Raw genomic sequence first — 14,779 nt, 5'->3', positions numbered from 1 at the left:
AACACCTCCTACCAAAGGCAGAGGTGAAGATACTCAGTGAGACTTTTCACTACTCCCGGGAAAAAACAGAGGGGTCCCACACCCTCCGCCCATCAGCAGCTACTCAGTCCCACCTTTCTCTATTCTCTGCCAGAGGCCAGTCCATACCCACTGATAAGAACAGATACTACACTTGATCTTAGCCAAAAGGCCGAGAAGCGATAAAGAGTGAACTAGAATAAGGCCCAATATCACACACACCTATGGTTATGCAGTAGCACTGCTTTCTATGGACAGAAGAGCAATCAATTGCATGTAGAAGTTTTGTATTTTATCAGGGGAAGACATGATTTCTGGACAGAACTACTGCAATAATCCTGTAAAAGGCTTTTATATTCAAACTTAGGGTGAATCCCATAGTGTTGCATAGTTATCAAATACAAAATGCAAGAGTATTTGTTCTGGGAACTTGTATTGACTATTTAATATTATCAATGCTAATACTTTTTCAAAGTGACAGTTTTGCATTTGCAATTTATTGTAAAATATTTTTTTTTATCTTTGCATTCCATTCCATTTTATATATTGCACTTAAAGTTGTTCTATATGTGATACCTTTAAAGTGTCATAAACAGTGTTTGGCCATTGCCATGACGACCCTCCAGGACAACCATTACCCATAAGGTTAAAGGTGGCCATACATCAGAAAAAACGGTTTTACAATCACGATTGTGTCCAATTTCCCTCCAACTCCCCGGTAGTCCTTGGTGGTTTTTGGACACACAATGTACTCACAATCTGCCATACAATCTGTCATACAATCCATCTGCTGTATGATTGAAGCTTCATTTAAATAGGGGGCTGGCCTACTATAATCAAATAGCCCTAATGCATTCCTCCCAACATGACCCTCTCCAGGAGGGACACATTGCTCTGCTCCTGGACTTCACTTTTAATGTATGCATACCTCCCAACATGACCCTATCCAGGAGGGACACTTTGCTCTGCTCCTGGACTTTCCTCTTAATTTATAATTACCATCACCTGTGTTGAAGCACCTTACTTATACCCCTTTTACACCAAAAACCCTGGTCCGACCCTGGTCTTTGAACGCTGGAGTTTCAAGGGTCTGACCCTGCTTTATACTGCATTTACACAGCACTTCGACCTGGGTCGGACCTGGGTCTGCACCATTTACACTGAACCTGGGTCAGCCCTGCCTTTCCTTGTTGATATATATATATATATATATATATATATAGATATAGATATATTTATAGATATATAGATATAGATATATATATAGATATAGATATATATAGATATATATAGATATCTATAGATATATAGATATATATATCTATAGATATATATATATCTATATAGATATATATATATATCTATATAGATATATAGATATACATATCTATATAGATATATCTATATATATATATATATATATATATATAGATATAGATATATATATAGATATATATATATAGAGATATATATAGATCTATATATCTATAGATCTATATATCTATATATATATATATATATAGATCTATCTATATAGCTTGGAGGGGGTAGAGGGGGGGAAGCTGTCCCCGGGTGCTGCGGGAGGAGGGGGGTCCCTGCGGCTACTGAGTGGAGATGGGGTACCTGTCAGCGGCCAGCCTGACACGGCGCTGCCACTGCTGTATCTCCCCCGCTGCTGTATCTCTTGCGGCGGATGGCGGTGTCGGCGGTCAGTGTCGGCGGTCCCTCGGCGGTCAGTGTTGGCGGTCCCTCTGGCGCAGGGGAAAAGACCCTATGATTGCCGGCGCTGCTGTATCTCCCCCCGGCGGCCGGTCCTTGCGGCGGATGGACAGTCAGTGTCGGCGGTCCCTCTGGCGCCAGAGGGACCGCCGACACTGACTGTCCATCCGCCGCAAGGACCGGCCGCCGGGGGGAGATACAGCAGCGGCAGCGCCGGCAATCATAGGGTCTTTTCCCCTGCGCCAGAGGGACCGCCGACACTGACCGCCGAGGGACCGCCGACACTGACCGCCGAGGGACCGCCGACACCGCCATCCACCGCAACAGATACAGCAGCGGGGGAGATACAGCAGTGGCAGCGCCGTGTCAGGCTGGCCGCTGACAGGTACCCCATCTCCACTCAGTAGCCGCAGGGACCCCCCTCCTCCCGCAGCACCTGGGGACAGCTTCCCCAGCGCTGCACGCTGTGGAACCGCTGCGGGTGCCTGGATCCGCAGCGGGACCATTTACACCGCCATTTACACGGGTCCCATCCGTGTTCTACCCAGGTCAGGACCTGGGTAGAGGACCCGTGTAAATGGACACGGATACCCCCCATTTACACCGCCGAGGATCTGGGTCTGACCCGCCGCTGACCCGGATTTTTCGGCGGTGTAAAAGGGGTATTAGCAATTTACCTGTTTCAACACATATGAGGGTAATTAAACATTAATATGAAAGTCCAGGAGCAGAGCATTGTGTACCTCCTGTAGAGGGTCATGTTGGGAGGTATGTGTATGATCACCATCACCTGTGTTGAACAGGTTAATTGATAAGAAAGGTGCTTCAACACAGGTGATGGTAATCATAAATAGGAGGGGAAGTCCAGCAACAGAGCATCGTGTCCCTCCTGGAGAGGGTCATGTTGGGAGATATGCTAATGCAGCATTTCTCTAATTACTGTTTTCAGTGTAGTGACAGAATTGGGTACTTATGTATTATCTGGGCTCCCATGTTAAATGCACCCCATTTTTTCATACCCCTACTATCCAACTACGCATGGAGTTGATTTTATATAGTGTGGCGAGTGCAGCGAGCCACCATGCCCGAAGCGTGGCGAGGGGACGCGGTCTCATAAGAAAAACGGGAGCCCAGATATTACATAAGTACCCAGAATTGTGTAAAAGGACATCCACCACTCTCTTCCGCCTGTCAGGTCCTGCGCCGCTGCCTACACTGTCCTCTCCCAGCCAGCTGGATGTGTGCGCGGTGCACTGGAGGGATTTTTTGAAAAAGGGGCATGGCAAGGGTCCGTGATTAGGCCGCGCCCCCACTTTGCCTGGACCCGGTGCTACCGTGCTATAATGTATGTGCAGCTCTGCCTCTGGAGTCTGCTACTCCCCTGACTGGCTGCTGCAGGTGGATCTGCAGCCATCACATGGAGCCCTGTCATGACGAGGAGGGAGTCATCAAGATGGAGCAAAGTATCCCAGCCAGGAAGTGGAAGGTAAGTGTGTCAGTGTATGTGTGTGTGTATGTGTCAGTGTGTTTGTTTGTGTGTATGTGTCAGTGCCTGCAGCTCACCTGCACCCAGGGCCACCATGAGGGTGTTACAAATGGCACTACTGTACCATGGGCCTTATTCAGATCCAATCGAATAGGGATGACTTTGGCCCCATTTCTGAAGGCGATGGTCTGTGCATGTGCAAATATGCACACATGCAAATGCCTGCGGTGAGTATCACACTCGCCGAGGCATTCGCACTGGCAGGGGAGGGCAGAGGGTGGTAGCAGGGGAACGTTCAGCATTTTATGGGCATCCCCATAAAATTGTTGGGTGTTCCCCTGTGATCGCTGGCATGTCTTTGCCTGCATTGGGCGGTAGGTAGACGTCAGCGCCCATCTCCTTTTTGGCCATCTCCGGGCAGGATTAAAGAAAGCATAGACTTACTTTTATCTACGAACGAAGGAAAAATCATTCCATAGTCAGTGACCATGAAATGATTTTTCGTCCAGGCAGCCGCATGTGAGGGGATGTCTTCCTGTACAAATCTCCTAGCATTCTAGTAGGGGGGCGGGCGTTCGGCCGGCGGGAAGCGTTCACGTTTGCTAGGCTGCAAACATATGCAGCCTAGCGAACAGGTCTGAATCGGGCTCCATGTTTAGGAACACAGGGGAACCGCACCATGACAGTGATCCCTCCTGTGAAATGCTTCTTTTTTAGGATCACTGCACCATGGCAGCACCTGCAACACAGGAGGAGATGAGCAGTCAACGGGAGCGCCACCCTAGTACAGAACACTGATGACCAACATTGATCCCTCACCTATCATTACTTTACTCATGGTAGTGGGACATCACAGACTCCCTGGGCTGGTGGAAGCACAGAAACAGAAAGGATGCAGAGAGTAATGTCTAGCTGTGAGGGACGGGTGTGGTATAGGGTTCCGACAGTCGGGATCCCGACAGTCATTAGCCCGACGTCGGGATCCCAACTGGCCAGACTCAGACAGCATGGCGAGCGCAACAAAGCCCTTGCGGGCTCGCTGCACTCACCACGCTGTGGGCACGGTGGCTCGCCACCTGTTCTATTCTCCCTCTATGGGGGTCGTGGACCCCCATGAGGGAGAATAGCCGGTGGCCGTTGGGACGATGTCGGCTAAATAACTGTCGGGACCCCGTCCGGCACCAGTAAAGGACATGATGCTAGGTTGTACAAGGATCTCAGCCCATGTGTCTACATCTCACTATCTGCTCCCTATGCTGTGTGGCTTAACATGTAATGGGCATTATGGTGTAAATTTGGTGCGCAATGTCCCTGTTTATGAAGCATATTGTGAATTTTGATTTAATCTCTGTGGCATTATGTGAATTGTGGCTCTATTCGTGTGGCATTATGTGAATTTCGGCACAATCCATGTAACATTATATGAATTTTGGTTCAATCCATGTGGCATTATGTGAATTTTGGCTCAATCCATGTGGCATTATGTGAATTTTGGCTCAATCCATGTGGCATTATGTGAATTTTGGCTCATTCCATTTGGCATCATGTGTAAGGGGAAGTATAATGGGGTCTAGTATTTTGTTGCATAATGTTTAGAAGTTGTATATGGTGTGGTACACTACACTCATGTACACGCCCCCTTTTGAGTGGCCACACCCCCTTTTCCGGAGCGCGCCCTTGGCGCGAGCATAACTACATCCACACCAAGGTGGACCTGTGTACTCTAAACACCAGGGCCTATTTTTAATCCCATTCCTGCCCTCTCTCTGCTCTCTTCTCTCTCTCCACTCCCTTAGCATGTACACTGGCACCACTAACACCCTCCCCCTCCCAAACCCTCTCCTATCATGGTGCCCCCCCTGTCATTTTCTCCTGGATCCGCCCCTGAGGATGTCTGCCACGCATAAGCTTTGCAACTCCAAGTTGCCCTGCTATTCCAATACAGGCACAGTTTTAAAAGGTTTTAACAAGTTGAACAGAAAATGGACACCCCACTTTCACAAAATTTCCTGGCTCATAAACAGCTGCACTGTATATATATATATATATATATATATATATCTTCTATATTTAGCCAGGTCTGTCACTCATCCCCTGTGTGTATAACGTTCCCGCCCAGCGTTCTACACAAACCCGCCCCCCCCTCCCCAGGGAAAAGTCCAGTGTAATACACATCACCACCCCCTTGACATCACCTCCCCCTGCCCAGCCAGGGCTACAATACACGCCCACCATCCACCATTACTCCACAGCCACCAGGTGACACACACCCCCCTGCACCCCCCTCCCCCGATTAACGGGCCCCCGTGCCCCCCTTCCTGGGATTCACGCCTGCCCCCCGCAATTCAGGGACTGGCTGCTGGAAGGTTGATATCTCTGGTACTGGGCATGATAGAGACAAGCCGCTTGTGTCGACAGGAAGGGGAGTCCCAGCTTTTGGAATATACTCTCAGAAAAACTCTAAGTCAGAGAGAACCTGAGAAATATGACTGGGAATTGCAATTAACAGGTCGTATGTGGACTGCTGCTTTGAAGTTGGATATCTCCAGTTCCCCAGGGCTGATTTTCTAAATTTTGGTATCCCTGGAAAAAAGGGATCCTCAGCTATCAGAATAAAGCCATTATACACCTGGGGCCCCTGGGCAAGTGCCCATTAAGCCCATACGAAAAGACGGCCCTGCTCCCTAATGCTCAGGGCCTATTTAGCAGTCATGATGTAACTAGAGACATGAACAGCAAAAACAACATTATGAATGGGGCAGCTGTACTAGTCAATCAGGAGCCGGGGCTTGTGTATGGTAGCCAACCAGGAGCCACTGCCATATTCGTAATGCTGGTAGCGCTGTTCTCGTGTCTCAATACATCATTGCTGCTTGCCGGTGCACTATCTGTGACACTGGCCGCTGGCACTATCCATACAGTTTCCAAGCTGAGGATCAGTGGTGCGATCACAGAAGGTGAGTATAGTATTTGTCCATGTAGTCACCCACATTGATCTGAGGTCTGCTGATTTTTGTAATGGTGAGATTATATGTACCACTGTAGCTCCACCTACATTATCTACAGCTCCGCCTACCTATGCATCCCACCTTTCCCCTATGGGGGCCCTGCCCATTTTGTCAGTCCTGGGCCCCACAATTTGTGATGGCAGCCCTGATGGGGTACTTGGGGGAGTGGGGACCCCTTCAATAAAGAGGTCCCCCCCAGGCTTCACCCATCCAGGGCTGAAGCTCGGGGCTGTCCCCGGCATCCCTGGACGGTGGACACTGGGCTGATACGTGTAAAATATATAAAAATGTTTTGCTGTTGACAGGTGAACTACAAGTCCCAGCAGGCCTTCCCCGCATGCTGGGACTTGGTGAACCACAAGTCCCAGCATGGGGGGCATTAATTGACCCCCCTTACTTGTAGTTTACCTGTATAAAGAATGTTGAAATAAAAACACAAACACAGAGAAAAGTATAACTTTATTACATACACATACATTATTTTTACACCAGTATACTTACCAGGCTACAGTGGTGGCTCTCTCCCCTGCACATCACTATGCACTGATTGCGGGGTGAGCCGGCTCACCGTGCACTGACTGCGGGGTGAGACTGGTCACCTCGCACTGACTGCGGGGTGAGACAGCTTCCTCCGCAGTAATGACAGCGGGAGTGGCCCTGTTTGGCTGTAGGCATCTCCTGGGCTTCAGCGCTGGATGGGTGAAGCCTGGGGGGGACCCCTTTATTGAGGGGGTCCCCACTCCTCCAGGTACCCCGTCCAGGGATGACCAACCACGGTACGCATGGTACGGCCGGGGGACCTTACATAATAAGTGTCCCCCGGCTGTGGCATAACACCACGGGCTGTTGAAACCCGGTGCTGTTTCCAAAATATGAGGGACCTCCAGTTTTTTGGTCCCACGTATTTTTGGAACCAGGACCGGTCCAAGAGTCCGGGGCTGGTTATGCTCAAGAGGGGGAACCCCACGCCATTTTTTTTATAATACTAAATGCCGCACAGTTTCATGTAAAAAAAAATTGCAGTAAATCGCATGCGAATTCTGACTTGGTCTAAAAATCGCACCCTATAACATTTCGCATGAGATTTATTGCAATTTTAAAACATGACTAAAAATCACACCCTATTACATATTGCCCCAGGAATCATTAGACCAGGTGGTGCCATCTGGCTTCAGGATGACACATTCACAGCCTGATTCTGAGCCCAAATGTAAAATTGGAATGCCATGGGTGTACTACAGATGTATCACCACTGTGATTCCATAGTAAACGCACAGGTTAGACCACACAGCTGGTTCACAGTTATATCCTTGGATGATAACACAGAGCAAGAAAATCCGGATGATAGAAGTCCTAGGTGTATGGGACAGCACAGGATTGCATGGCTCTGTATGTATCCGGGTGGGATGGTCATTAGGAGGTGTGCCAATGGAGGTGGTGCTCCTGTACATAGGAGAGGGGTGGCTGTGGGAATCTCCCCATACACACACGTTATAGCAAAGTCAGCCCTAGCCCCAGCTGGGCATCACTCTCCTGCACAGGAGGGGGGCTCTGGCTGTCACATTGCCCATTCATTTCTAGGAAGCGTCAGGACCAGTGTGCCTTGTAGCAGCGGGACTGTGCCCATGTGAGCAGCGGCAGCAGCTGGCAGTCACCCTCTCTGTCAGACCTACAGTACGTGCACGGAGCATGGAGGCAGCGCTGGGAGACGGGAGGGCAGCAGGAAGCTGGAGGAGATAGGAGTCTGCTGCACACACAAAAGCCCAAACTCTGCAACAAGGCTGCAAACTCGGGTTACAGAGGGAGGAAGCAGCACTGTATCCCCAACTGAGGACAGAGAACCAGCAGCAGGGCCATGGATAAGGCTCAGCAGCAGCACCACGGCGGAGGAGGCGGCAGCAGTAACAGTAGTAGTCGGAGCAGCAGCAGAGCTACCTCTGCAGGGTCCTCTCCCTCCTCCAGTGGCCGGGGGCTGGTGCAAGGCTCCGGCAGAGGGACCCAGCAACAGCAGCAGCAGCAGGCTGTAGCACTGGCAGCGGCTGGAACTAGGCTGGATGGTGGGGCAGCTACACAGGCAAGCACGGGAGGAAAGGACCAGCAGCAGAAACAAGTCATTAAGGGGGTGCTAAGCAAGTACACCAACCTCCTGCAGGGCTGGCAGAACAGGTAACCAACACAGACTCCATGCACATGCATTCAGGCCTCTGTATACAGAGTGGATGCATGATTTTTTGGTACATGTACAGTCCATTTCTCAAGCTCTGACTCTTACCTATGTAAAGTATTCTCCTGCTGTGGTATTATTGTGCATATGTTATCCATTAGTGTTTGGGAGCCTGCAATAATATAATAAGCTATGTTTAGTGCACTGGGTTGTGTTGGTCTCGCCTTGGATGTGGCCTGTACTTTCCCCAGCAAAGGCCAACGGTCTGTATGTAATCAATGTGACGCCTGTCTTTATGATTGATACTAGGAATTAACCACTGAGGTTAATCATATACCTTGCAGATCTACTTCCTGATTTTGTACATTGGTGTACTAATCAGGCCACCTGGATGCCAGTGCATTTGGGAAACTTTACAACACTGGCAAAGTTATTTCTATGCACATCTTTTGAAACATTAAGAAATGTGCATTGCTCAATAAATGACAGTTTAAAATCAGATTATAGCAGAATATATAGCAAGAAACTGGACAGAAATGAAGCCAAACAGTCAAACAATCTAGGCAGGTATTTTACCATTAATAATGTATTAGGGTTTTACAGTCAGTGTATAAGCAGTAGCAAACAATGAGATAAAATATGTATTGTTGGTAAGTGCATGCCGTTTTTTCCCCAGTTTACTTAGAAGACTTTTAGCTGGCACTAGAGATCTTAAAAGGCTTTTGGACTATAATGTGTGTGTGTGTGTGTGTGTGTGTGTGTGGGGGGGGGGGTATTCCTTTACTCACAAGGATTTAAAAAGTTGTAAAGTATAGTCAATGTCTGGGCCCCTGAGGAATAAGTGGCTCACTGCTGCCCGTCACCCTCTTCCTGTCACCCACTGTTTTTCCCTGTCACACTCTGCCTCCCCCTGCCTATCCCGGTCACCCTCTGCCTCACCCTGTCACTCACTGCCTTGTTGCATATTGTGAGGGGTTCAAATTATATTTTTGCTCCTGGTCCCACAGCCCACAAGTTCTGCCTCTGGTGTGCATTATAAATGTAAGTGACTGAAGTTGCAGAGTTTCCTGTCAAAATAAATGCATGCATACACTACATACCCATGTTCTATCCACCACCCATACCGGACTAGCAGCTTTCTTCACAGATTGTCAGCAAAGCATGGCTATGAAAAGAGAACATAATGGTATGAACTAAAGACATACTTGATTACTTCTGAAGGCACAATGTATTGTCACTTATTTTTTCCACACAACTCAGACGCACACAGGGAAATGAATGAAGATTATTTATTGTGCTAAGTGGTATTTGAGCACATTTCATAGAGTTAAGGTGCGTGTACACGTACAGATTTATCTGTCAAATCTATCTGGTGGGAACAAAAACCTGGAAATGTATGGGAGCAAATGACAATCCAAAAATTGTTCCCAAACGCTTGAAAACAGACAGTGATAAGTCAAACAAATTGTTTAAATCATTCTGATATAACAAATTTATCAAAGCATATATTTTTTTCTGTTTTCCTGCATTTGGGTGGAAATTTTTGATTGTCATTTGCTCCCATAAATTTCCAGATTGGACAGATAAATCTGTATGTGTGTACGCACCTTCAAATTGAACCATTCGGGCTCATTAATAAAGAACGCTGGATGTGCACTGTTAAGCCCTGTACACATGGGCTTGTGGCTGAGCGACACGCTTCAGCACGAACACTCAGCACACAACGCGGTTCCCCCTGCTCAGCACACCACAATGCTTTGTTCTGAGCCTTCGTGCTGAGTGGGGCTTTGCCTATTGTTATACTCGGCAAAGCACTGCGATCTAGGGAAAGCCAGTGCAAGCATTGGCTTACCCAGCCGGCGATACCGACGCGCATAGGCATCGCTGCAGGGCAGACACACGGAGCATTCCATGCTCCTTTTCTAAGTGATCTAGTAAGATCACTTATACTACTTTCAGACCGCAAATGCCGTGCCGCACACGGGATTAGGACACAGGTCCCATCCCCAGAGCAACACGGCAATGCGGTCTGAAAGTTCCGACACCGACACGGCATATTGCAGAGTCAGTGACGTCACATGGGGCGGAGCTGGGCGGAGGCGCATCATCGGGGGCTCGGGAGGAGGCAGTACTTGGAGCTGACAGTGCTGCCTCCTCCATACTGTAAACGGGACAAGGGTCGCTCGACCCAGGCACCCGTTCACACTGCACTTGACATGGGTCATAGCCGTGTTCAACCCTGGTCATTACCAGGGTTGAACACCTGTGTTGCTCGACCCGTGGTGGCCTTTTCAGACCGCACCTTGACCCGTGTTGGGGCCGCAAGAACACGGCAATAACCCGGGTCTAGAGTGCGGTCTGAAAGCGGTATTAGAAAAGGGGCTGAAATTGCCCCCTTTGTATGCCCCCTTAAACTTCTTATCTGTACCTAGCGCAGAAGTTCCCAAACACTTTCCACAAGGCATTCCTAAAGGTCCATACACACTGGGCGCCTTTGAGCTGAAAGCCTCTCAAACTTTATGTTTTGAACAGCTTTCAGCTCAAAATCGCCCAGTGTGTATGGGCCTTTTCGGTCCATGTTTAATGGATAACTCACAAAAAGTAAGTTCACAAAGAACTTATTTAGTACCTCTGCCAATTTGCTTTAAGTGTCTTTGCTCAGCAATGCATATCCTTACAACCCGGCCTGTTTGGGAGCCTTGAGGGTGGAGTTTGAGAACCACTTATTAAGGTGCACACCTAACCTACACTTTAACCTATTGCCCTTGCAAACTAGAAGAAAATGCATATGGATAGTAAATGTAGTCCCCTTGCAGTTTGTCTGACAAGAAGCCAGTGTTTGGGGTTCTGAAAAAATTCAGGTGTGCCAAGTCATTTTCAGGGTGGGTCTCTGACGTCAGTGATGACCACTGCCACCCTGTCTCAGTCACATATTTGTGGAAGCTGTAGACCTACTCAGATTTGCACAGACTGATTTGCACAGATTTGTGAATGTATTGCGATTAGCGATTAATTTGCAATTCCCTCGCAGTTTACCCAGGGGCTTTTTTTTTTTCTTGGCGTTTTTACCTTGCAGTTGCACTTATGCTGAAGTAGTCCCTTATTCCTTAGCAAGGAAATTCTCACTCAGTCACACTAGTCTCTAAGGCATGTGCAGACTTCTGCGGCTTCATATCCTTCGCCATAGACCTATAGGCAGGTATTCAATGCCCGTGCGAGCGGCCGGCGAGGGGGTTAAACTGCGAGGATCACAGAAAACCAGTGATCCTCGCAGTTTAACCCCGCGCCGGCCGCTCATACTATGCAACGTCCCGGGGGAATCCTCGCCGTCACAGAACGGCGAGGATTCCCCTAAACTGCGAGAGCCGAGGCTAGTGCAGCAAACTCGCTGTAATTAGCCTCGATTCTCGCAGCTTTTGGAGGCACATACGCCAATTCTCCCTCGCTCAAAAAACGGAGCGAGGGGGAATTTGCGTATGAGGGGGGTCAGTTGAATACTGACAGGGTGAGCGGTGACTGCGAGCAAAAAGTCCTGCTCGCAGTCACCGCTCGCCCACGGCATTGAATATATGCCATAGTTTGCATTTTTTTTTCAGGGCAACTTGTATATAGTACATCCCTTAATGTATTGAATTCACAATAAGAATACTTACTTATGTACTGTATGCATATTGTGTTTGAGTGCAGAACATGGAGTTTTCAGGGACTTACTGGAAATTCATCGGTTGGACACTCTCCATGGTCCTGTCCCAAATGTTTACTAATACCTTGCAAAAAAATAATTGCTTCCCCCTTCTGCATTTCAAATTGTCAGCACAGATGAGACCAGCAAGTTCTGTATTCAGTGCACAAGATGTTATTTTTAGTCAGGGCTGATTTCTTTCAATCTAGAAAGAAGTATTTTATGGTTTAAAGCACATAGACAGCAAATCCGCCTTATCTTATTTAGTGTTTGTCAGTGTTAAAATACAATTTTATACTGGAAAATTATTTTGAGTCTCAATTTTCTATTATATTCAATTGTATATTATTATTTGTTTTATATGACAAGTGTAATATTTAGTAACATACGTTATTTTTATTGAAACAGGCTTGTTGATAATGAATAGCAAAAAGTTATTCTGAAATTGTACTTAAAAGCACTACTGGGGACACCTGTAATTGGCAGTACTAGGGGCACCTGTAACAGGCACTACTGGGGACACCTGTAATTGGCAGTACTAGGGGCACCTGTAACAGGCACTACTGGGGACACCTGTAATTGGCAGTACTAGGGGCACCTGTAACAGGCACTACTGGGGACACCTGTAATTGGCAGTACTAGGTGCATCTGTAACAGGCACTGCTGGGGACATGATATGTAACTGGCACTAAATATGTGCAAGAAAATGATTAGCATTCAGATTCAGTGCCTGAGATAGTGTACAAACGTTGTTTCATTGTAGAAACGTTATATTTGCGCATATTTCATGTGTTTGATGTGTTTGATGATGTGTTATACAACATAAATGCACTTTGTGTTCACACATGGGTTTCGCCCTCAAGATACCTCATTAAGGGCGTGATGTATTAATATACATCGCCGCCCTTCGCCTGGCAGCCGCCACGATGCTGCCGCATATGCATCGGGTTGCGGTGACGGAGACCCACGCGATACCTTTGATGTGGTCTGCCGGGGTCTCCGTCACATCCCGGCGGCTGCTAGTGTCCCCCTGCGTCTCCTCCTCCCCCCTGCAGCCGGATGTCCTCCCGGCTGTGACACCTGCTGAGGGAGGAGGAGATCAGGAGACCGCGGACGTCAAGGCGGCGATAGAAGCCCATAGGCTTCTATAGGGTATCGCCCTCAAATGCATCTTATTTGCAAAAACTGCTATATCAACATATAAAATGCTATGTTACATTGTTTTGCTGGAAAACACTGTAATGTTCCATTTCTTATGCAGATGCTGCCACAGGCATGACCCATATCATATTAATCAGCAGAAGTTGCTGGTTCATCCTAATAATTCTGTATTGCAAAAAGTCACAAAGATGATGCTCAGCACTACTGAGTCGTGCGTCTGTTTAACGCATTTGGATCAGTAATTATCCCACATGTTCCTACATTTGGAAATATTTAAAACTTGAACTGTGATATGGAATTTGATTCAAGTGTCTTCTGGATAAGGAAGATTGGGGATATAGATGGGGAAGAAGGGGGAAGAGAGTTATAGCAAAGTCACATGACTTTCTGGCAAATGCACGCTAAGTAAAAGTTTAATACTTCTATGGTAGATTTCCCAAGACATTTTCTGTTCGTGTATAAAACTCCTGCATGCAGCTGCCTTTCTAAAATGCCCGTCACATTTCCATTTCGGTTATATTCTGTAAATTATCTTCTGATGAATTATCTTTGACAGCCACATTTCCTTCCGCTGGCTGTCTTGTAAGCAGTGGAAGTTTCTTAAACTTATCCCACATACATGTTTCATAGTCAAATGTACAGATAGTTTTATCATTAGACCTTTATCATGATAATATTCATAACTGTAACTCAGGGCTACTTTTTAAATAAAAATGGGGTCCAGGGCATAATCCGTATTGCATAGAAATTAACCTGAAATCAGTATGTACAAAAGCTGCCACTATAACACATAAGCACAATTTGACTGGACTTTACAAACAAAAAATAAAACATATACTGTACAAGTTTGCAAAATGTCTGTTCTAACGAGATATAGGGTGAAATTTAATAGAATGAGAGATTCAGAAAGTGAGAGATTTGGTAAGAAATCTCCAGGTTTTTTTTAAGCGGTAATCATTTACACTGCAAACCCAGTTTGGCAAAACTCACTTTCTGAATCTGTTATCCTATTAAATTTCACCCGTAGTGTTCTGAAACAACTCTGATGCAAATTATACAAGTCATAGCCAACTACAGTATGAATACTGTATCAATATTGGGGCAGCACGGATGGTATATTGGTTACCATTATTGCCTCACAGCACTGAGGTCATGAGTTTGATTCCAACCATGGCTCTAACTGTGTGGAGTTTGTATATTCTCCACGTGCTTACGTGGGGTTACTCCGGGTTCTCCTGTTTCCTGCCACATTCCAAAAATATACTGGTAGGTTATTTGGTTCCGAACAAAATTAACCCTAGAATGTCGGTGTGCACGTGTACACGTGGTAGGGAATATAGATTGTAAGCTCCACTGGGGCAGGGACTGATGTGAATGTTCAAATATTCTCTGTAAAGCGCTGTGGAATATGTGTGCTCTATATAAACTGTAAATAAATAATAAATACAGCAAAGGCTTAGCGTTGCTTTCATGAATGTATTAACCAGGTCTGTCTCCCACTGTCATACTACACAGTCTTAACATGGTCTTGTCAGTTGACA

At 46.9% G+C, this 14,779-nt stretch overlaps 1 protein-coding gene and 1 pseudogene across 2 annotated transcripts in view; one reads left to right on the top strand and one right to left on the bottom strand.

Annotated features, from left to right (window-relative positions):
* Positions 1-68: 68 nt before the first annotated feature.
* LOC146006088 (U2 spliceosomal RNA) lies at positions 69-202 on the bottom strand (annotated as a pseudogene).
* A 7,360-nt stretch (positions 203-7,562) lies between these two features.
* OSBPL10 (oxysterol binding protein like 10) overlaps positions 7,563-14,779 on the top strand; it is a 389,517-nt gene continuing 382,300 nt past the window's right edge. Inside the window, exon 1 of one of the 2 annotated variants that reach the window (XM_083188653.1) lies at positions 7,563-8,397. In XM_083188653.1, coding sequence (XP_083044779.1) covers positions 8,087-8,397 — 311 coding nt within the window. In that variant the 5' untranslated portion in view covers positions 7,563-8,086. The remainder of the gene's footprint in view (positions 8,398-14,779) is intronic. The other variant, XM_083188650.1, reaches the window with a different exon arrangement.

The sequence above is a fragment of the Crinia signifera genome, chromosome 5 (genome assembly GCF_055691185.1).
Source record: "Crinia signifera chromosome 5, ASM5569118v1, whole genome shotgun sequence".
Classification (NCBI taxonomy): domain Eukaryota; kingdom Metazoa; phylum Chordata; class Amphibia; order Anura; family Myobatrachidae; genus Crinia; species Crinia signifera.
The sequence above is the reverse complement of the archived record's forward strand: the minus strand, read 5'-3'. Positions and strand labels throughout refer to the sequence as shown.